Below are 25,072 nucleotides of genomic sequence, written 5' to 3' on the forward strand. Positions count from 1 at the left end.
AGAAGTGGGAGTGGGTGGGTAGGGGAGCAGGGGCGGGGGGAGGCTATAGGGAACTTTCGGGATAGCATTTGAAATGTAAATAAAGAAAATATCTAAGGAAAAAAAAAAGAAAAAAAAAAAGATGTGCTGTGGTCAAGGTGTCTCATCACAGCAATATAATAATGACAAAGAAAGAGTCCTTGTTTGTTTGTTTGTTTGTTTGTTTTTTGAGACAGGGTTTCTCTGTGTATCCCTGGCTGTTCTGGAACTCACTCTGTAGACCAGGCTGGCCTTGAACTCAGAAATCTGCCTGATTCTGCCTCCCAAGTGTCGGGATTAAAGGCATGTACCATACTGCCCAGCTGAGAGTCCATTTTTAAAATTTACTTTTACTTAAAACCCAACTCTGTCGTTTGTTCAAAAATAAACAAACAAAGAAACTAAACCCCAAACAAACAAACAAACCTTGTTTAGTTAGCCCAGTGTATATTGCTTTTCCAGAAGAGCCCGATTTGTTTCCTAGAACTCACATCAGATTCCAGAATATTAGTTCCAGAAGATCTGATGCCCTCTTCCATCTTCTACAGCATTAGTGTGGATGTAGTGCACATGCAAACACGAGAACACACTTAAACAAACAAACAAACAAACAAATCTGTTTTTAAAACATAAATAAATTGTCTAAATGAAGTTTCCCATTTTAAAATGGACATTATTTTGAAAAGATACAGGTCCTATGTAAATCAAGGGAACATTTTATTACATTTATTTATTTATTTTAAATTAGCCAAGAGTTATTTACTACTGCAGAAATTCACCTCTCTGGCCTTAGCTGAATATCTAGACAGCATGCCTTAATGGTTTGTATTTATAACTGTCACAGTGATGAGCTTATTTGTACATGCAAGCTTCTGGCCTTGTCATCTTGTGTCATAGACTGATCTGTGTGGATCATTTTTACTTTCAAATATGTATTTGTTATTTCTTTTCTAGTTTTTTATATTAAAGATATGGCATTGATTCATTTAAAAAAGTATTATTCTATATTAATTCATCTTACTACATTCGATGGAGGTTTAAAAAGGGTTGGTTTTTCAAAGGAACCACTAAATATCATAGAATCAAGAATTACTACATGAAGGAATCAACCAGACCAGTACCAACTAATAAGTACAGAAATTGTATGGTAAGTTATTTAGCTGAACAAAAGAGGGGCTAATTATATTAGCCTGAAGATTTGTAGGGGATAATTGGTGTACTTGTTCTCATCGTTTGATATTTGTATTGTGTCTAAGTGGTGCTATATACAAATGATAAAACAAAGTCGTATAAAAGTTAGTCTTACAATACAGATGTCTAATAGGCATATAAGGCATCCTGATCAACTTTCAGCAGTGCTGACCAGTCATGTAATGAAAATGGATGGTACCTGAATGAGAAAACAATTATCCGGCAATCTGAAGGAGGCTAGTCAGACCCAAAGGATGAACAAAATACATCAGGCTAAACTAACAGCGGCATAATGAGCTGAAGGAATGACAGGCTCCGACAGAAGCAGAGCATGTTGACTTGAAGCAAGCAGAGATGGAGCTGCTCCAATGCTCCATTTAAACAGGAGAGTGTGCTCAGCATGAGGCTAAGAGGCAGCTAGCTGACAACACCCAAAGAACAGAACATCTAGGAAGCATATTTATTTATTTATGCAATTTTGGAGGAAGCAATTGCCTGTCATGAATCAGCCTTTTCAAGCCCACTCATCTGACCGGAAAACATCAAGGTTAATAGCCAAATCATACGGTACCAAAAAAAAAAAAAAAAAAAAAAAAATACTGCCCTGCTTATGATTTAATGGAGTGGCTGAGATCATTTTAACAGAAATGCTGTCACCATGCCATCCACACATGTATATGTAAACAATATGCTGATTATCATTGATACTAAAAAACAGGTATTCAGATTAAATGATGAAAGGCATAATTGGAATAGCTCCACACATTCATGTGCAGTCGTGTTCTGGGAATGCCATCAACTTCACTTTTTAATTCAGGTAAAAAATCAGGAGGTAGCCACTGAGCTGAATGAAATGCTGACTCCATAAACACCTATATCCTTTTAAAGACACTGTGTTTAATAGGAAAACAATGTTTCCTCTCATAAAAGCAGGATTTGCCTAGGGGAAAATATTGAATCCAAAGATGAAGTATTGTAAACCTACAATGGGATGTGTTTCTTTGTTGAAACTGGTTTAAATTCTTGCCCTGAATAAATGGCTATGTCATGTATGAATGTACCACAAAATAAAACAGGGGTCATAAACTGTGAAGACATGATCGGATATATTTATAGCCTCATAAAACACACTGACATTGTAATATCTTAAGTGGGCTACTTTGCTGCGTTTGTATAAATGCCCTCCCAGAAAAGTTCCCTTCCTGATTTGGACACATCACTCATGGAAAGTTAAAAACACGGGTGGCTGAAGGATACAAATGTCATTCTCTTTATGATCCCTTTGAACTGGTGACATTCTATCAGTCAACTGACAAATTCTATATCCTTAGAATAATCTTTTGGATGGCATAGGACTTTCCTGGCGATGGATTTAGATTCTAGAAGATAAATTATGGTCTAGAGGCAACAGGCAGAAGAAGACCTAGCTTGATATGCTGCTAAAAATACAAGTCAAAAGGCACTTAAATCTCCTTTTTGGAAACTTCTTGTATGTATGTATGTATGTATGTATGTATATATGTATGTATGTATGTATGTATTCATTCATTCATTCATTTTACAAATGGCAGTTTTCTCTACAAGCATTAATAACTTAACTGTAATTTTATAGAAGGGAGATGTGAATGGTCATTATTGTGATACTATACAATGTAATCTTATCTAATTTACAGCAGTGATGTTGAGGAATACACAGCAAATGACAGAATTTCATGGCTTAATAAATGAGCAGCCCAAAAAGAGAGAACTTCACCTTTTCCGTGAAAAGAACTGACTATTAACTCAGGAAAGTAGAGACGAGAAAATAATCTCTTAAAATCTTGTAAGTCACATCCTGACCCAAAATGATCATATTTCATCATCCAGTTAGTGACAACACCTGTGAAGTGCTGTGCCTAGGCCTTATACAGCAGTTATTATTACATAGGCATCACAGAGAGAAAGTGGTTTTGTCGCAAACCCCCGAACTCTGACCAGCAGAGACAGGGAGAAACAACACAAACGCCAAGGAAGGTTCCAAACAGATTTCTTCTTTATCTCTCTGAACAGCTTTTTCCTCTCCCTCTCACAGATTTCTCTAACCCTCTCCCAGCTCCAACTAACTCCAACTGAACTCTTCTCCTGCTTGCTCCAACTGACCTATTTACAGCTTTTTCCCCACAGCATTCTCCTCCCTCCCTCTGGGGCACATCCTGTTTTTCTCAATCCTCAGAGCTCCTTCAAAACAACATTCTCCCTCCTGCCCCAGGGTGCATCCTGTTTTCAATCCTCTAACCTAATCCCTCCCCCATCTCCTGGATCAGGTCAGAGTTCAGTCAGGGCACACAGTGATAGCCCAGAAACTCAGCATACAGGCAGTACAGGATCAGCAGGCTCAGATTCTTGCAGCCAGGGAACATGGGGCTTTGCACTGCCACTCCCCACATAGAGTTCAGGCTCAGGCTCTTGGCAAACAGGGACCACGGGGCTTGGCACATCCGCTCCCCACATGGTTTTCTCTGAATATTAATAGAAAATGTTAGAGACAGTAGGAAATAGCAACCATGATTACCATCAAACCTTCTGTTTCCTTTCACTGTGAGGGTCAGATTGAGTTGTTCAAGACAGCTTTGGCCAAACACCCTCTGTTCAGAACGTTGTGTTCCATATTCTAATGTTGCAAGTATTTTGGGCATAAACATCTCAGTGAAGCAAAAGTACTTCTCAAAGTCACATAATTGCATATAGGTCATTACAGGTGATCTATACTCTAATATTTTTTGTCTACCAGATGATGGTCTATGTGCCATTTTCTCTGTATAGTAAGATTTTTATCAGGTAGAATATTCTTTTATCAAAGAATAATTTCTTTACATTACTTTGCCTATGCTTATATGTGTGTGTGTTTGTGTACATATACAGACGCATGTATGTGCAGGTGTATATAAATTGTTTGCACACTTTTTGCAGTGGACACAGGAAATCCTTGGCCTTGTGTCCCTTAGAGGCCACCATTATTATTTAGGGGACAAGGTCTCTGAAATTGCTAATGCCGTCTCCTTGACATTTCTGGGAAGAGGAATGCTTAAATGAAATTGAGTATTTGCCTTCATCAGATGTGTCAATGGACAATATGTTCATTGGCTATATTCTTGATTTCTAGTTGGTATAAAAGGGCTCAAGTTCTGTGAGTGGCAGCATTGCTTAGCAGGTGGTCCTGGGCTATACGAAAAAGAGAGCAAGCAGCATGTGATAGATTTTTTTTCCTGTAAGATGAAATAAACCTTTCCTTTCCCAAGTTATTTTAAAGCATGGTGTTTATTACACTATCATACAGCAAATTAGAATAGTCTCTTACTCTCTTGGAACTTACCAAGTAGGCAATGGGAAAAATTTCCCCACTCATGTTAGCTTGGCATCACCACTGTTTTGGTTTACATTACACCATTTCTAGGATAAACTGTTTCACAGCACACGTCTTGGAATTGTGGATTTTATATCTCTTCTTGCATGTGTACCCCCTCTTCCATGATGTCCTCTGGCCCATAGATGTAAGAGCTGTGATGAAGATATATCCATTGGGAGTGGGTTCTTCATAAAGGGTTGGTCTATGCACTGTCCTTTCTGTTAGGTTCGGAAGAAATTTTTCTTTGACTATGGGTGTTAACTACACTTCTCTGTGTCTATGGATAAGACTTTAAAATATAGTAATGAATTAGGTGCTCTAGAAAAGTGGTGGGAGTAGGTTCTATTTTAAGGCCTATCATTTCCCTACCCCTGAAAGTTAGCTAGATATCAAATCGTAGGTACAGTTCCCCTCCTTTTGGGTGTGTCTTTAATCCAATTAAATATCTTTGGTTGTCGCAGATATGAGACTGCTATGTTTTGTATCTTTATGCATATCTTACCATGCTAGTCATTACTATAATCCATAGGCATTGTAGCTAGAAAGGAGCATTTAATTCCTCACCTACCTTGGCAGCTTACATAGTGTTTTCCTGGCCATAGAAACTAGAGTACAGGAAAGAGGCTTCAGTTCGGATCCAGGCAATCATAAACACACTGAAAAAGAGACCATGGGCACATTCCCACTTACAATAGTCTCAAAGTCAATAAAATACTGTATAGTAAACCTACCTTGAATGATGTCAATAATCCTAACTTCTACACTGAAAACTTTGAACCCCTGTAGAAAGGGATATATAAAGACACTAGAAAAATGTAAAAAGTACAAAATAGAAGACCAAAATAGAGGATTCCAGGTTTGAGGATTGAAAAATTAAGATTTTTCTTTGGAGATTATGAAGACCAGTAGTTTGAATATTTTCTCAGGGCTATGTAACAGTGAATTTGAGCTACACTGATTTGCTCTATTTTGTATTATATTTTACCTTAAGATACTAAGTCATTTATTTGTTTTCATACCGAACATTTGGCTCCCAGCAGGTCACACACTTTTCCAGGAGCTATCTGGATTCACAAATGGAAGACACACACACACACACACACACACACACACACACACACACACACCAGTTAATTTTAAAATGCCTTGGCTACTTCAAAGACTGAGTACCTTCCCCTGCTATCCCAAGTCCAATTGGGGAAGTAAGTAGCCAGTGGCCACCCACCCAAAATCTCATATGGCTGGTTGCCATTATCTCCTGCAGCTCCTCTGTCCATCCATCTCCCAAGGCTTCGTGGTGATTCTGTGTCTCTTCTTGCTCCTGCATCCTAGCTGGCACAAATCTAAGGGTCTGGCCCAATCTTCTTTTGCCTAGCCACTGGCCGCTGGCATCTTTATTGATCAATCAAAACCAATTGGGGACAAGATCCTTCAGCGTTGGGACATGTAGATTCCCGATTGATTCAAAGCATTTGGACGAATCTCCAACAGTGCTACCTTTGTATTATTACATATTCAGGTGCCGTGATGCTTAATGCTGCTTAAATGAGCTCAAAGCAGGACAGGCAAAGGCAAGGAAGCAGGGTGAAGAAAAGTCAATGATCCTTGAGACTTGATTGGTGCCGTGAGGGAATGAAGTAAGGAACAGAACAGAGTGAGTGATGGGTGCTCAGGACTGTTCATAGGAGGCTCTGAGGAGGAGGAAACACCTGGGATGAAGGATCTCCTCTTTTGCATCCAATCCTTGGATAACCTCATCCTAATTTCAGCTGTCTATCACCCTGTGCTGTTTCCCCAAGCTCCCCATTCTGCCACTGGAGACCTTACCTTTTACACCTCCTCCTGTTATGGCCTTCCATATTCAGCTCACTTTCAAAGAACTGCTACAAAAGGCTAAGATATTCATTGTTTCTATCTACAAATATGGCTTTTTGTGAGCACAGTACATCCAAATACTTGATTTAAGGGGGAAAAAAGAGTTTAAATGAAAGATTTAAATTATTTTTTCCTTTTTTAATTTTTGCAAAGCATTTTATTTTTTAAATTTGTACTGTTATGTGCAATTTCAAAAATTATTGCATTTATTTATCTTATGCCCTTTTTGTACCTATATAAGTAGGTCAGAAGACAATGTGCGAGAGTTAATTTTCTCCTTCCACCATATGGGACCTGGAAATTGAATTCAGTTCACCAGGTTTAGTGGCAAATGTCTTTATCCACTGAACCAACTTGCCAGCCCCCAATTTTTTTTTTGTATATCTTTACAATGTCATTGTTGTTGTTGTTTTGTTTGTTTATTTTGTTTTTATCCCCAACATAATATTTTTACTTTCAGGGATCATTTCTATAGTTTATTACTAAAATGTATTTTTAATTAGAATATTAAAGTTGTATCTTATATCAACTTTAGAGTTAAAACAAAAATTTATTACAATCATACTAAAGCATTTTTTAATATTAAAGATTTATAGTTATGGTTCTTACTTAACTCTAGGTGAGCGTGTGTGTGTGTGTGTGTGTGTGTGTGTGTGTGTGTGCAGATGCACACAGAGGCATCTAATCCCTTAGAGCTAGAATGATAGGCATTTGCAAGCTGTTGAACATGGGAGCTAGGAAATAAACTTGGGTTCTCTGACTTTAATCCCTGAGCTACCAATTAGAAATTATGTAAGATATGCTTCAAGTATCTTTCCTAGATCTATACCTATATATTAAATCACAAGACAATAAGTGGCTATTTGATGAATTAAAATCTTGGCATTTTTTTCCATGGCTAGGGATTTTTCTGTTGTTGTTTGGAAAGTGATCTAAGCCTGTCAATGTGAGAAAGCAGCAGCAGATGCTGCTCACATTCTCGTGCTCTCCCTCAGCTTCAGACTGATGAAGGATCACCTTCATAATTCCACATCACAAGACGGGCTCTACATTGTACTAAATCTATCCATGTTCAGAAACTCGGAGCTTCAGAATCAACCCAGTCATGTACTGCTGTACCTCTGTCTTTTTTTCTCCTTCGCAATACTTATTTTATAGCAGTCTAAAGGAGAGAATATCAAGTACATGCACCCCTAGTTGCTTCAGAGGGTAACGAATAAACCCTGAAAGGGATAAAAGTGTTTGCATGCCATAAAAAAACCAAATAGTTTGTAATTTCATCACTAATAACGAGATGACAAGTTATCCTCTTATGAATTTGTATGGGTCACAATATGGGTTGGATTTTTTTTTTTTACAAGCAAAGTAAAAGGAATAAAGTAAGAAAGGCAAAAGCACCACCTTAAAATTAACACAATGAAGATGCATTAGTAATGTTCTTTTAAAAATCTTTAAGTAATATAAATACAAAAGGAAATAAATTCTAGGAAAACAGATCATATTAGGTTTCTCCAAAGAAATGCAAACAATTGTATATGTGTGTGTATGTGTGTGTGTGTGTGCGCGTGTGTGCGTGCATGCGTGTGTGTGTGTGTGTGTGTGTGTGTGTGTGTGTGTGTGTGTATGTTTTGTTGATTGACCCATGTGATCCTGAGGCTGAGAAATCTTCTGTATGTGAGCCAGTGCCCCAGGAAAGTTCGTGATATCCTTCCAATATAAAGTCCAGAATGAAGAACCTGGGAGCCATTGCTGGAAGTCCTGGCCCAAGACCAAAGGTACAAGAATCAGACATTCTTATGTGCTATGGACATCCGGAGGCAGAGGACAACATCATGTTCCTTCATTTTCATTCTGTCTGGCACTTGTAGGATTGGGTATGGCCCTCACGCTTTGTCTTGCTTACTTTTATTTCTGATTGGAGTCCAAATTTCTATAAAAAGAACTTCATGAAGTAATGTTTACTGGCTATCTAGGCATCCCTAATCAATCTGGCTCATGAAATGAATCAGTTTACTGACAACAATGGACTCTGATTTTTAACTCTACTATTAAAATAAAAGTTCTGACTTGATGCAACTGCTAACCTTACCAGCAAAAATCCCCACTGTGGTAAATCTCACAGTACTGATGTGAAGTCCTTGAACCAGAATTGAGAATGGACTGTACCAGTGTGTCTTATGAGCCTGTACATATATTTCTCTAGATCAATGACCACTTTATCTAAATTTAAAAATGTTTCAAATTGTTGTGTGCTTGCCTATTACACATTGTAAGGATGGATTAACATAAATTAATTCCTTGCTAATGTTTCTTTACCTATAAGCGCTGAAGGGTTTCTAATGGTGAAAGCATATTAAGAAAATCTCTAGCAGGTGTTGTTTTTTCTGTCTGCACAGTATAATTTCATCCATTACTCATGTCATAAGGCCCCAAGTGGGCACTGATGACTTACTGTCAGTGATGTAAAAGGCATGGTCCTCAAACAATGGTTTGGGATAAAGTTCTTCCATCATTAGTCATCCCAACAGTTGTTCTTACTCGTTCTTGTCTGTAAGGTATTATAAATGTAGCTAATTTATGTTATTGAAGTTAAAAGCATTGAATTAGTAAATACAAATTATTGCTTCTAGGAGGAATGGGGGTTAGTTTCTCATCGGCTGATTTATTAACCAATCAACGCATACCTTGAATTTTGTACGTTTGCATGTAAATGTAGCTTATTTAATAACTATCACTGGATGGTTAACATGAATCCCACACAGCAGCACTATAACTCACATGTGAATGAAATTTACCTAAGACATGTGACATCACAGCCTTTGTAGATTTGGAAAAGACCAGGCCGCATCCAGTCACCACACTGTGGTCATTCTAAATAGCGAAATAACCAATGTAAAAGCAGAAATAGAGGGGGAAACTTGGCACAAAATAAGCTACTAAGGGGCCAAACAGAATGAGAGCCCAAACAAGAAAGCAGAAGAGATTTGCCTGGTAGTTTGGCCACAGATTGGAACAAAGTTTTCACTACCGTATTCATGTCCACGTCTTTAAATGACCACAGGAGTACAACAGGTATTGATTTTGGAGTTAATTCCTTGTCAAAGATAAGTACAGCTGGACATTCATTAATGGAGCAATCAGTAGTGTACTGTTGTCAGAAGGAAGAGGCTCCTTCTGGAACGGAGCTCCACTGTGTTTTATACAGACATTTTCAAGAGCATATTAGGAAAAAAGGATACAGGGTGAGCAGAGACTCTGTAGAGTCAGGATAGTGAAAGCTAAAAAAGGATAGCTAAAATAAGCTATCCTTTTCTCTACCTCAGACTGGAGGTCTCTGTCCTTTCTGATGATTGCGTCTTAATAAGATGCATATATATATATATATTTGCCATGTGATATTTCACCATGTGTATACATTTTAAAATATTGAAAGTGGGCAAGCATATCCATTTCCTCAAATGTTATCAACTGAATTTTTTTCTTGAATGTGCAATCAGTTATCTTGATCCATTGTCATCCTACTGAAGAATATAACATTATAACTTATTACTCCTGTCCAGGTAGGGTTAGCTGGTGATTATACTTTAAAGGGTGAGCCTTTAATAAGGACACTTCAGAATTGTAGAATAGTGTACACACGCACAAACACAAACACAAGCACACACACACATCAGAAATTATACTGAGAACTGTAAACCTTTTTAGTAAACTATTAAGAAAGGTGGGGTCAGGTGCTTATCAACGTTTGGTTTGACTGAACAATAAACTCTTTATCAGCACTGAGATTCCTCAAGAAGGCACTTGGAAAGGCCATCTAGGAAAGCCTTGAGTTCTTGCAAACTAGATTAGAATTTAAATCTTTTTGTGATGGAAAAAAAGAGTGAGTGGAACCATACCCCTAATAATCATTTCAAAAATGAAACCACTTTTAAAGAGGGCTCAGGTACTGTTGGCTAGAGTTTGGTCAAATAGAAAAATCTTTGCTATACAAATAAATTTTAGCAAGTCTGAATCATGCAACTATGAAGTCACAAGCAGTGAAAGCTAGTTTAACTTGGCATTCTTGTGTGCCATTTCTGTAGACCAGCAAGCAAGAAATGCCATAAAAAACTGTGCTATAAAACAGATAACCTTGTTATAAAGTTACTTACTTTGGCCTTTACACTAACTTGCTTTGAATTGTACTTTTTTTCTTAATTTTCATCTTCTTGATATTTGCTTCCATTTTTACTGTTACAAATGTATGCTAATCTGAAATTTTTACTCCCACCTGATTCTCCTCTCTACCTTCATTCAGAAATCTGAAGACACTCAAAACTCTTAGATAAAATGGCACAGCTTTGACATATATAATCGTTACACTTGATTGTCTACTTGGCTGAATTAAGACGCATCTAGAACATCTGGCAAATGTCAGCCTATGGGTCTGGACCCTTCTGAGGGTCAAAGGGCCCTTGAATAAGGGTTGCTAAAAACCATCCTTGGAAAACACAGATTTGTACATTATGATTCATAACGGTTTCAGATTTTCAGGGATGAAGTAGCAATGAAGATAATTTTATGGTTAGAGTCACCAAAAAGTGAGGAACTGTATTAAGGGTCATGGCAGTAGGAAGACTGAAAGACAGTGCTCTAGGAGGTTAGAAATGTCTCTCAGTTGTCTGTCTGAGTGACTCCACAGACAATCAACTGAGGGGAACATTACCCTAAATGTAGGCAGAGACATTGTGTGAGCTGGGGACCCAGACCAAACAAAAGGGCTAAAGGAAAAAGTGCACTGTTGATCTTGCTCCTGCTTTCTCTCTTCATTCCTCCCTCCCTACTTCCTGACTGTCCTGAAGTGAACAGCCTCTTTCACCATGTTTCTCTCCCCCACCCCCCAACCGCCATGAAACTCAACCTCACCTCAGTTTCTAGGCAATCCAATGAGCTTGTAGAATGAGATGAAACCTTGAGCCACAGCTAAACTTTCTATTTATATTTTATATTTTATAATGTCAGATTCTTTGTCTCGGTAAATAAAAGTCTATAGTAGCTAACTGAACATTTGCTTCCCTTTTGATACAGTTTGAATTATTTCTAGATGACTAAGATATGTAGCACAATGTATCGGGCTGACCCACAAATACTCTTATTATCTAGTTATGAAGAAGTGTGTCCTTGTGTTTTCAATTGTTATTTGGAACCCACTGCAGGGAATGTGACCTTCCCCAGCCAACTGGTTGAGTGCTGGGACCAGAAATGCCCGCAGAACTTCCTGGGAAGTGGAGATCCAGGCAGACACAGAGAGACAGAGAAAAAAGCAGAAGGGAAACACAGCAGAGCCGAGAGGCAGAAGTGATGGGATGACCAGAAAAGTGACTGACCCAGCAAAAAGCCCACAGCTTCAAACTAGATAGATATGTCTGTGTCTTAATTAATCCTCAAGGGGAATCAGCAAAAGTCCCCCAATAACAATCTACATTCTGCGTAAATGATTGTTAGACTGTATTGTTTATTAAGAAAACATTACTATCCATTATATGTGCAATTGTTTTCAAGACCCTTCAGCCCTTGATTGTTTAAACCATGAATACACAACCCTTGAATACAGAAATCTCACTGGATGTAAATTTATAAGGAATCTCTCTGTCACTGGTATAAATGCAGGTTTATGGCAATAGACCTCTACATGCTTGCTGTTCACAGTTTTGACCAAGAACTGAGCTAAGCTCTAAGAGAATGTGATTCTCACTCCCCAACCCATGAATTGTGGAGAAGTTGTCTGGTGTTGTGGCAGAGACTCTGTAGTAGATTTATTTAGATATCAACAACTGCTTTAAATAGTTAATGGAATTCCAATGTACAAATATAGATTTTTTTTCTGTGATTATGTATTTTATATAATTGCTCATCTAAAACAAAGTACTTTCACTAAATAAATGGTCTTAATTTTGAAGTAAAAATGTGGGGATCACTTTAATTTATCCCAGTAATGTGCCAAATTCTAGAAGGTTTAAAAATAGCCTAAAAATAAAATTTTATAAATAAGCTAGGGGTGTGGAAAATCTCTCACTGACCTTGGATGATATGAATCTACTATATTAATGTTGAATACATATATGATTTTTATTTTAGTCACATGATAAATGTTATTATTTATATTAGCTAAATTATATTTAACATAGTAAAAAATTTATGTTTTTCTAAGAGATAATATAACAAATTAATTCCCATAGTTGTTTTTAATAGAATTTAAGGTTCACTTTGCATGAAAAAAATCAGAAAAGGGAGTTTGGTAGGGGAAAATGAATTTACTCGGGGTGGCTTCAGAGAAAATGGAGCCAATGTTTCTGTCTCAAATCTCCATCCTCAGAGGTGGGAGATGTTAGATGCTTCCAGGACATTCATGGGACAAGCTGATTTACTGTGAAAGGACCTCAGGGCCGGCTTAGTGTTCCTCTCCAGGGCTCTGCCTTTCTTATTTTGATTTCAAAGTGAAAGTTGATGGGACCTGGGACTCCTTGGGTCCAGAGGCTGTATTTTCTTTATAGATTAGAGGAAAGCACTATGTTTCTGCAAGTCAATTGACTTGCGAACAGGGGTAGGTATTCCAGATTCTTTCCTTCCAGGAGGGATAGCGGAAAAAGTTAGAGAAAGGAAATATGGAGCTGGTAGATTCCCCTTCTCTATTAATATTGCAGGTCAAAGCAGATCAAAAGAGAAGATAAGCCATCATCCTGTCAAGACTCAATTTGCATGACTTTCTTATTTCTTACACAGTTTCTAACCATTAGGTGGTCATCATAAGTCTGCCTTCTCAGCTGTCTGTTGTAGCATTTCCTGTAGGAATGAATCCTCACCCCTACGGCCCACATTACACTTTCAAAAGAAGGATAGATTCAAAGTGTCTTCTTCAGCTCCTCTTAAAGGTATCTTGATGGTTAGCCTTCTGTTGGTGTTTTGCAACTCCGTTGACCATACTTTTATCTGTATGCACATACAAGCCTGAGATGTTTAAAGGTGCCATTATAAATTAAACATTAGTTATACTAAAAATCCATGAAAATAAAGCCCCTGACATAAGGCATCTGTAGAATGATTTCCTCTTAGATTTGTCTTATACATGGAAAGTGCATTTTAAAAGACTATTTGAGCTGAAATAGTAGGTGAATTCATTTATTTATTTTTGCAATAAATTAAAAGTTGAAAAAAGCAACAATCATTCAGTCACCCAAATCATAAAAATCAGATAAAAAAAAAAATGAGGAAATTAAGGAGTGAGAAGGGACGTGAAGGATCCAAACACAGAAGCAAGTAAAGAAATAGCTGTGGGCAGCGGAGATGGCTCAGTCAGGAAAGACAGGCAGGCTGGCAAGCCTGAAGATCTCACTGCCAGCCCAGGGACCTGAGAGGAAGCAAGAAGCAACTCGGGAAATTCCGACTCCACAAGCCAACTGTGGCATCTCTGCACCCCACACATAAAGAAATGTGAATAATAAAAATAGATTTTAGAAAAAGAGATTGCTGTTGCTTAAGAACTAATGTTTTCCTTTTAGACGATAGGAAAAGAGCAGAGAGAGAAGGAGAAACGGCACAGGGCCCAGTTCTGTCGCTTCTATGGAAATGTTCAGATCATTTCCCTATTTCCTGCAGTCATGCACCATCGCATTACGTTGTCTTCACCTCGTTAGGGAATTCTGAATGGGCCCTCCTTGTCTGGCAGCTAATTAATCTCTCACAAGCCAGTTTCTCCAGTTACCTGCCCAGAATGCCTCATACCTCAGCCAGTGACTTCTTCAGATTCCCTCTCCTCCTCAGCAATTCTTTGTTCTCTTGAGCTGCATGAAGACGTAACTTTGCCGTTTCATTTGGAAACCGTCATTGCTATTTCATTGAAGAGTTTTCTGTACCTAGCCAACAGAAATGAATATACTCCTAAATAATTGAATTAAGTTTTAATGATAATAGACAAAAAGTCTGAATATGAATTTTGAATGTATATTCATATTCATATTTTACTATAAGCATATCTAATATGTCAGGGTACAATTTACCAAATTATATATTCTTTCTGTACATGCATTCACATTTGCCTAAAATAGATCTTAAGGTTGCAAATAGAGATAGTTGACAACATGGGAGATATGTATGTATATTTTATGTCTGCTAACATATTACTGACACATACATTTAAATAAATGTTTCCATGTTAATTAAAAACCCAATTTTAAAAGCAGTAATATTTTATTAATTTTTATGCATGAAGCCAATGTATTTTGATGATATTCAACCTCCTCCCAAACCACCCTCCTACTGTCCTACCCACTGTCACTTTCATGTCCTCTGTTTTGTTTTTATTTGTAAATGACCCACTGAATCCAGTTAGTGTTGTCAATATAAGAATGGATATGGGGCCATCAATTGGAACATGGACAATCTGCCTGGGACCACAGCCTTAAAGAAACCTCATTCTTCCTCCTCCTCCAGTAGGCACCAGCAGGAAGCGGCTCCTTCTCTAGGTATGAGGGCCATACATCTAAGGCTATAAATGGCATACATTTATAGCCTTATATGTAAACCCACTCTTATTATTTTGCTAAATGAACAGCATCAAACTGCCCTCTAACTCATTTGTTGTATTGATACATTAGTTTAGCTTTCAGTACACATCAGAAACTCACCTCTAGTCAAAGTGAAGAGAATAGGTTATCTGTTGATGGCTCAGTCATAAACAGTGAAAAACTTAATTTAAGTAAAGACAAATTCTACATACAAAGTATTTTAATGTTGTAACATTCATATAGGTACAATTCTTATAGGCTGAATTGCCCCTGTTAGAAAAAAAATGTAATATTTTGTGTCTATATACTTTTGCTATATTTCCAGTGGTCAGTTACCAAAATTAGGAAGTGGTATTTTATGCTGGACCAGGTATTGATCATCTCGGATGCTTTTGTTCTTTTCACATACTAAAGTTTCTGCCTGGTGTCATTTTCATTCAGTATGAATGACTTCAATTCAGAATGTCTTATAGGAAAGATTTCCTGCCGATCAATTTTTTTTTCCAGCTTTCATTGATCTGAAATTTTGTTTCATCTTCATAAATAAAGTATTTTAGCTGGATCTCTAAATCCAGCACTTTTGAAAACATAATTCTTGCTGCTTTATTTCAGGTGAGAAGTCAGCTGCCATTGGGAGCCCTGTTCTCTTGCACATCCTGTTTCTTTTATCTATGACAACTATGGGATTTGTTGTTGTTGATTTGTTTTATGCCTTGTTTTGTCATTTTAACTGTGCTTTGCTTTGGTACATTCGGTCTGTTATTGGATTTAAAAAAAAAATTAAATCAGAACCATGATATTTTCCTTTAAATTAGAAGCAAATTTAGCTATTATTTCTTGAAAATGTTTCTTACCACACTACCCTTCTCTGAAAACTCAAATACATTTATGTTATACCTGATGTTTTTATACTGATAACTAAATCTCTATAGATCTTTATTCTTTTCTGCAATATCTAAATAGATATGTTCTCACAGTAATTTTTTATTTTACATATATATCTTACTGTTCATGAGCCCCTACCTTTATCCATTTTATTTATCATAAGAGATAAATTTATACACTACTATAACTATATATCCCTTTACATACTTGAATATTCTTGAAGTTTATTTCTTGAAATCTTTGATTTTCAACAATGAATTCAAGGTCTGTTTCATGCACTACTTGTTTATTTTTCTTAACTATGGTTCATGTTTTTCTATATCTTCATATGCATGGCAATTTCTCTATATACTGGATGTTCCCCATGAATACGAATCTGTTATATAGGTGTTTTTCATGTAGACGGCAAGGTTCAGTTCTGGTTAGTTCCCTTTCATTCTTAGTATTATTTTTCGGAGGGAAATCTATCCTCCATCATTCAAGTCACTGCTCTGTTGTTGACAAAGAACAGGGATTCCTTCCACACCTTACCAAATCATAGTCTGAGGAAATCATAATTAGACCCTTGCCAAAAACTCACAGTGGATCCTTGCATACTACTTCCAATCCCAGTTCAGATTCTTCTTCATGGAATTCTTACAAAGTCCAGGAAACTCTGAAACCTAGAGAGTAATCTCCCTGCTCCATGCTAGTGAGATTCAATTGTATGAGGCTCCACTTCAAAGTGTAAAGTCATGGTCAACAAAAAGCGGGTACAGAGAGTATTTCCCCTTCTCTCAAGTATATGACCATGTGGAACTGTGTTTAACTCAATAGTAGAAAAAGGATGGATTAAGTAATGTATGTCCTAATGTATCTTTCTTTTGTGGGAAGAAAATTATTGTATTTCTTCTCTGTCATAGTTGGAAGTTTGAATCTTAGGAAAGCATTTTTATTATTCCATAAAAGATTCAAAGGAAAATGACATTGACAGATTTTTTTGGCCATCTGAAGTCAGGAGCATTTAGAGTTAATGTAGAGCCCATGACCTGAGATGTTTTGCAACAAGTTCCATATACTATAATTTAAATTAAAAGCAGAAATGAATGTCAGTGATCAAGTCAATAATACACCTAGAGGGAAGTCAGGGGACCACAATAATCTGATTAGATTTTGGAAATTATTCTCCCTTCTGCCAATAAATCTAAATGTCCTTCACATGTTAATAATAGTGAATAGGTATTCCCATAGGAAAACAAGTCAAAAATATACAGAACTAACTCTAGTAGTACCTATGGAGAACTACAAAAATTGAAAAATAAGTTTATACATGTCAATTCCAGTGGAAAACACAGAGTATATATGGAATTCCTGAGATATCAATCCAAGAACTCAGACAAAAGAATTCTGCACCTTTAAAAAATTACATAAATGTTAGATTTTTAGATTGCTTTTTAAAAAATAAAATACCCAAAGAGAAAAATCATTTCGTTATTTTTTTTTTTTTTTGATGACAGATACAGGTAAAAAGAAAACTAAAGAATGAGGAATGACTGTCATGGAAAGGAAAGCTCTTGATTGATGACTCTCCCTCCACAAAACACACACACAGAGAAAGTGTAATTGAGTTATAAAAGAAAATAATACGGAAACAACAAATAAAAAATATCAGAAAGTACGGCAAATGAAACACAATGGAGCAGAAAAGGTGTTTCCCAAAATAGAAAACAAAGGAAAGAAATAAAATAAACACGGGAGAAGACCTTCCCTTGAACTAACAAAAGTCTAGAATATTAACTGAGCATTCATATCAAAACATGCTACGCTAAAACTTTGTGTCTCTTATGTTTGTAGTGAGTCAGAGACTGTTCATATAACCAGAATATCATCCACTGCGATGGGCTGGAGAGGGAGGTGTGAGGAGATTGCCTCAGACTTTGCCACTGGGATGAGAAAACAAAAGTCAGGTGGGAGGAAATTAGAATAGATTTTGTTTATGTCCACTCTGCCTTCTAGAAATGAAAAAGACTTTAACGTGAGTTTCATTTTGATTATTATCTTTTATTTTCCTACATACATTAAATATATCCTGCTTTCTCTGTATAATCTTACTTATATGCATGTTTTCAGAATGACCATTGCATATTGGGTAAGCCATTGGTGTGCTTTTCTCTAGGGAAGACTATTTGTCCCGCCCTCAGCATGTCTAATTTGCCAATAGTTACTTATGATTTGAAGTCTACTGGGCTTTTCCATGTGCATTTGACATGCCTATTGTTGTCATCCGTGTCCAGCATATGTTTGGAAAGTCATGAGTTATTTTCAAATGGTAATATCTGAGCCTAGCAAGATGGATCAATGGGTAAAGGTAGTTAATACACACATACACACATTGGCCTGAGATCTATCACCAAAATATATGTAAGTGTAGAAAGAGGTGAATACATGAGATTATCCTCTGATCACCATGCATGGATCATGGCGTGCGCACACACACACACACACACACACACACACACACACACACACACACACACACACTTTACATGCATGTCGCAGGCCAGCTTTGACACCACAGGTAAACTGAGGAGGAGAGCAAGAGTCAGCTATTGGTGTCAGTGCTGGTAGCAGCTGGTGGAGGCTGTTGCTGCTGGCAGCCAGTGACTAGAGTAAACATACAGAGATTCAGATTTCTCACGTGTCCTAGCCTGGCAGTAACTAATGAGGGGATCTGAGTATCCTAGGTGAGACTCCTATCCATACCAAAATAATAAGGAATTTACCTCGATAGGTACCTGTTCCAGGCACCAAAATGTTGAAGGCCAGTTTTGATACCACAGGTCAACTGAGGAAGGTAGATAGATATGAAGTCAGCAATTAGGATCAGTGCTGATATCAATTTACAGGGTTATCACTAGTAGGGCTGATGGAAGCAAAACTTAATTATCTGGGGCCAGTACTCTCTGTAACCAGTGAGAAGCTATGAACTCTTTTAACTCTTAAGGGGCCAACAAGAAAGAAAAGGAGAGAAAACTGTATAAAGGGAAAGGGAGCTCCAACAACTCCATTAACTTTACACATATTACATGCTTATATCCATCTATTCATATGTACATACACACTTATTTACAGTTGATGGATAGAGCCGAGCGATAACGAGCAGCCTCTAACGACTTTATTTTTTCCTCCAGTCCACTTATATCCCCTGAAACAAAGTTCTCTACATAAGAAAGAATTATCTCAGAGATAAAATGTTACACAAGAGGAAGTTACAGTAGGGTTGTTGGTAATAAGTTCAAAGCAGTTGTTTTATCTGTGTTTCATTCCATAAGCTCATTGTAAATTTAAAACAATAGTTCTATATGTCCATAGCCTTTCTTTATTTTGGTGCACACCTGTGGCCTTGTCCTGGGATCTGACCTAGAATGAATGTCTTTTTTCTTGATCAAAAATATGCCCCAAACTTATTTTTTTACAAGTACAATTTATGTCTCGTAACTTATGGAAGCCTATTGAGTTCCTTTTTTATGCAGCCTTTACTTAGTATTCTGTGAGGAGGGGACACATTCTGTTCTTGATTCTAAGTTTATTGTATCTTTTTGACAAAATTACTTAATCTCCTTAAACTCTCTATCAATTATTCTAATTTTCTAAAACTATTTGAATCAAATCAGGAATTCTGTAAAATCATTAATTCTTCTAAACAGCATTGATTCATAGAAGTTTATCTTTATATTGAGCTACAGGAAATTTGCTCAATAGTCTGTTGTGGACTGATACCCAGGAATCAATCATAATGGGCTATTGACAGAATGGGTCTTTCTTTCCCCAGTCACACCATGTCAGAAGAGTGAGAAACACAGCACTGGAAAGCATGGAAAAGCATATCAATAACAATAAGCAGTCCTAGGGCGAAGTGCCTGGGTTCCATGCCTCGTACATAAGGTTATAACCATCTCAGCCATGCAAATCTGGAGCCCATATCCAGGAAGCTCACTTGTTTGCCAAGCCTTTCCTGAACCACTCCCATCACACACACACACACACACACACACACACACACACACACACACACGTACCTGCGCACACGTACACACACATACATGACCCTTATATATACACACAGGCACACACACATACATGACCCTTACACAAACACAATCATTACACACACACACACACACACACACACACACACACACAAATACATACTATCAGTAAATAAAAATTTTAAAACTGAAAACAAAAACAATGATATGTTTTATACTGAAAAGGTATTTACTTGACTTTGATCAGTTCTCTTAATTATACTTGTTTTTGTTATGATCAAATTGTGATTTAAGTGACGTTTGCTGTTTTCTACACATTGAGTAGCATTGTCACCACTATAATCAGTCCCTGTTTTTCACCCTCTCTTTCTTAGCCTGACTCACTATCTTTTCTTTCCCTAGAGCTATAACTAGGACAATTGTGATATATTTAAAGTCGTTTATTTAAAAATGGCATTAGAATATGAAATTTCAAGAAAGAACTTTGCACTCATTCATTTCATATCAATAAAAATTACCAGTTAAATTTTTAAACAAGATAATTCATTTAAGAAAGAAAATTATGTATTACATGATTTTCAAGAATGAAAGAAGTCCAATACTATAAGACTGAAGCATACTTGTAAATAATCAGATATGTTGGGATATCCCACAGGTGGTGTAGTAAATGTTTCTTACAGAATAAGTATTAGTGTCAAGCATTTTAGGTTCATGGGTCACATGTTCTTTGCTGTAACTGTGAACACATGTTAGTGAAACTGAACACATGACAATGTGCATGTAAGTCTCCCTGCTACTAAAATAGTATTTATAAAAGTAAAAATTTAGTTCATAGGCAGAGATATAGACATCAGGACATATTGATACATCAACTTTAATTGTCAAAATATCACTAGCCAAAAGACTAAGGATGTAGCCTGGTGGTACAATACTTAATAAGCACTCAGAAGGCCCTAGGTTCAGTTTCCAGAACCACAACCCAAACAGAAAAAACACCAAAAATTCTATTAGCCAATCTCCTACATTTTAAGGTAAATTAATACTTAGTCACCTCAATTTGTTTAATGATTTGACTTCTTTATTGTTGATTGCTATTAAAATACTTCTATTAGTATGTAAAGGGTGAGTAACTTGAATCCATAATCAAATTCAGATAAACCTTCTTTAAAATGGTTAAATTTACAAAGTGAGAAGAAAAGTTGTCCTAACAGCATCTAGGCACCAGGCTCAAAGTGCCCTCTTCTATGTTGTATTTGCCCACTCAGTAAAAGACTATCATGGTAGAAATGTGTTGAGCAGCTGAGTGTATTCTGTTAAGTCATTTTCTTTGTCCAAGGAGGAAATCTGCCACCCACAGACAACCCTTATCCTACTGGTTCTTATCCAGGTCAGGATGGAATTCAGCCTTCAGCCTCTTATCCTGATGGTCTATTGTCCAGGTTAGAATGGAATCCAGCCTTTAACCTCTTATCTTGCTGGTTCTGGTCCAGGTCAGGATGGAATCCAGTCTCTGCCTCTGGTGCAGCTTTGCTCCTCACACCTTATGATCTCAACGAGGCCCAGCAAAGCAAGAGGGGAGCTTTACACTCAGAGATGAGCCGATGATGCTCCTGTTACCGCATCTATGCTGACTCCTGCCGGCTGAGCACTTTTATTTTCCGATTCTCCTTCATCTATTTTTTTTTTAAAATGGGTTTATGAGTAGCATTATTTTTAAGTGATCTGTCATTACAGACAAAGGTGACTCTGGTCGGTGTGTACCGGTTTAAGGGACAGTCCATCCAGAAAGTGGAAGGCTGAAGACAAGGTGGCGTGTCCTCCTCCCTCATTTCCTGTGGTAGTCAAGGGCTCTCAGGCTTCAGCATGTGTCTGAGTTCCCTGGGGCGCATCCCTGGGGTGCATCCCTGGAGCGCATACTAAAACTGATTGTTGGGCCTCACTCCAGAGTTTCTGATTCAATAGGTTTGAGATGAGACTGGGAATTTGCATTTTGGATCCAGTCCCAAGTGATGCCGATACTGCTAGTCTGAACGAAACACTTACAAAAAACACTTGTTTAGATTCTCATCCCTGAAGGCAAATTACAGTTACCAGCGAAGGCATTCACATGCCAAGGCCTGGATCCATCACGGATCAATCGGAAGGGAATAGTTTGGGGTTGAAACTGGAGATGAGTACTTTCCCAACACGTGTCCAGTGGTTGTAATATAGAGGCAAGGCCGAGCAAACACACAGAAAGAATAATGTCCTAAGAAAGTTGACATGATCTTAGGGATTGGTGGGAGATTGTTTCTCTTAACAAATTCTTATATAAATTGGGAGCAATTTTTATGTAGTTATTTCATGACGTAAATAAATCGTATAGTATAGGCCCAGTAAGATTATATTTTTCCTGAGGGGTAAAATGTGCTTGTGACCAAGGCTGTTTACTTAGTGTGACTGATAGAACCCACAATGGTGGAAGGAGAGAACAGACCCCTACAAGCTGTACTATGAGCTCGACACATGTACCTAAAAAAAAGAAAAGAAAAGAAAAAGAATAGTGTAACGAGAACACTACAAATGGTTCCATTATTTGAAGGTAATTTAAATTTATTTGATTCTACTAGTCTTTTAACGTGCTTACATGAATGTAAAATGTTCCTTGGAAACTGTCCTTTGATGACTTGTGACAGTGTCACTCTGTAACCCATACCGTGATCAAACTCATGGCTACCCTGCCTCCAGAGTCTTAGATTGTAGGCATGGGCCTCTCTGTCTAAGATACTGACATATCTTAAGATGGCACTAAGATATCTTATGCCTAAGATAAATATCTGAAACATATATGTTGCATGTATAAGATACATACATTGTCTTTCAGTTCTGTGGATATTTGTATTAGCATTGCATAGGAAGCAAAAGCATCAGGTACTAAGGTCCTAAACCCTTTGTTCCTATCTCCTCCCCACAGTGAACGGTGCAGATACACTTTGTACGGACACACAGACTCTGTGAACAGCATTGAGTTTTTCCCTTTCTCCAACATTCTTCTCACCGCCTCTGCAGACAAGACCTTGTCTGTGTGGGATGCACGAACGGTAAGCCAACCACCTACCTTCTCCAATGGTTAACTAGTGTAAGCATCGGTAACCTCTTTTCCAGTAATGGGTACAACTTTGAAAGTATTTAAAGGAAATCAGGATTGAAGTAAGTTCCATCAGTGTGTATTTCATGTACAATACAATGTAATTTGTGTGTGAGTGTGTGGTGTGGTGAGGTGTGTGTGTGTGTGTGTGTGTGTGTGTGTGTGTGTGAGAGAGAGAGAGAGAGAGAGAGAGAGAGAGAGAGAGAGAGAGAGAGAGAGTCTCTTTGTGTATATGTCTGAGTCATGTGTATCTGTGTGTTTGAGTATGTGTGTGTGAGCCTGTATATCTGTGTGTGAGTCTGTGTGTGTCTGTGTTTATGAGTATATTGTGATTTTGTGTGCGTGTGTGTGTGTGTGTGTGTGTGAATCTCTCTGAGTGTGTGAGTCTGTGTGCATGACTCTGTGTGTGTATGTCTGTGATTTTGTGTGTGGGAGTCTATGTGTGTGTAAGAGAGTCTGTGTGTATGAGTATATGTGTGTGTCTGTGTGTGTGTATGTATGAGTGTGCGTGTATCTGTGTGTATAAGTCTGTGTATGTGTAGGTGTGTGAGTCTATGTGTGTGTGTGGGGGGGTTCACATGCAAATGTCTGTGGGGTTGGGGCACTATACTATGGCACGAGCATGGAGGTCAGGAGGAGACAGTTGTTCACTCCTTATGCACTGTGGGTTCAGGATGAAACTCAGGCCCTCAGATTCGGCTTACCCACTGACCCCTTTGCTGCTCCAGAGAGAGAAAGAACATGCAAGAAAGAAAAGAGGATAACATATATATTTTTTAAGACACAGATTCACAAAATCCGAAGAATAGTAGGTTGTGCTTTTACAGTCTTTTTAGCAATATCTGATGAGAATTATGAAGAAATCCAATTGATTGCAAGAGAAAATGTTCTGAGTTCCCAGCTCCAAAGTAGATAAGGAAGAAACTTTTATTATTAAAATTAGAAAATTCAAATTATGAAATAAAATGAAATGTTAAGGAAATGATTGTCATCAAATTTTGCATATAAAAATGGCAACTCTAATCACACAATGCCTTCACCAAGATCACGCTAGTCGTGGTGACTTCATTTCCAATTTTTTAATATATTTAAGAAATAAAACCTAACAACCCCTTCCTATAAATCACTCGAACTTAAAGCTAAAATTACATGCATTATTTTAGAGTGATGTACCATGTTTCATCTGTAGAATCAATGATTCATGAAATACTTAGTGTGAGTTGATGTTTGTAGTTGGATATTCTGAGGTATTGAAAGGGGTGACCTGTCATTTCTTTCCTTTCTGAGTTAGGAAGTCTTGTGTGATGAATAGACAAAGGTCAGAATGCTTGATTTGTAACATTAACTTCATCCCTGATATAATTCTTCCTTATAATACTTAAATATGTGAGTTAATTGATAAATGATACATTATCTGGGCATACAGAAGGTCTGGACCTAAAGGAAGATGAATGACATCTTTCTCTTATTAGAGAAGTAGTAACAGTTCACTTGTGTCACCTCAGTGTGATCCACTACTCTTGAGGCACATTTTAAATATTTTTGATGAAATAGGAAAATGCCCAGTGGATTATATTCCCATAAATTAGTTTTAAACTTCCTTTCCCCCAGCCAAACATATACTAGTCTTAAATCATTAATTCACCGCAACAGCTAGTTATTACAGATAATGAATGTGGAGAGCTCCAAGTCAGTCTCCCAGTCAACTAGACAGGACCTGCTCTGAGTTCTGTGGGGGATGAGGAATGTGATATAAATCTCTATAATTACCAGATAGAGATCATAAAAGAGCAAGGAGTTTGGAAACTCACAAAATTGCTGTTTTACAGGGCTGCGTGTCTTTTTTTTTTTTTTTTTTTTTTAAGTTATTATATATTAATATCTATTTTATTAAAATTAAAAACTAAGATTGTTTTCCGTCCAGTAAATGATAGATTATATAATAAACTTAATGAATGATTATAATGCCTTCCTGAAAAATCAGTGTGAAAAGTCCCCACCCGTGAGTAGTTTAAAGGAC

At 37.4% G+C, this 25,072-nt stretch overlaps 1 protein-coding gene across 2 annotated transcripts in view; it reads left to right on the forward strand.

The window, feature by feature from the left end:
• The window catches only part of Spag16 (sperm associated antigen 16), an 834,729-nt gene that overhangs the window by 468,520 nt on the left and 341,137 nt on the right, over positions 1–25,072 (forward strand). For both annotated transcript variants that reach the window (XM_021198510.1, XM_021198512.1), the window contains one exon: positions 22,879–23,005. In XM_021198510.1, the coding sequence (XP_021054169.1) occupies positions 22,879–23,005 (127 nt within the window). The remainder of the gene's footprint in view (positions 1–22,878; positions 23,006–25,072) is intronic.

This window comes from Mus pahari, chromosome 5 (assembly GCF_900095145.1).
Source record: "Mus pahari chromosome 5, PAHARI_EIJ_v1.1, whole genome shotgun sequence".
Classification (NCBI taxonomy): Eukaryota; Metazoa; Chordata; class Mammalia; order Rodentia; family Muridae; genus Mus; species Mus pahari.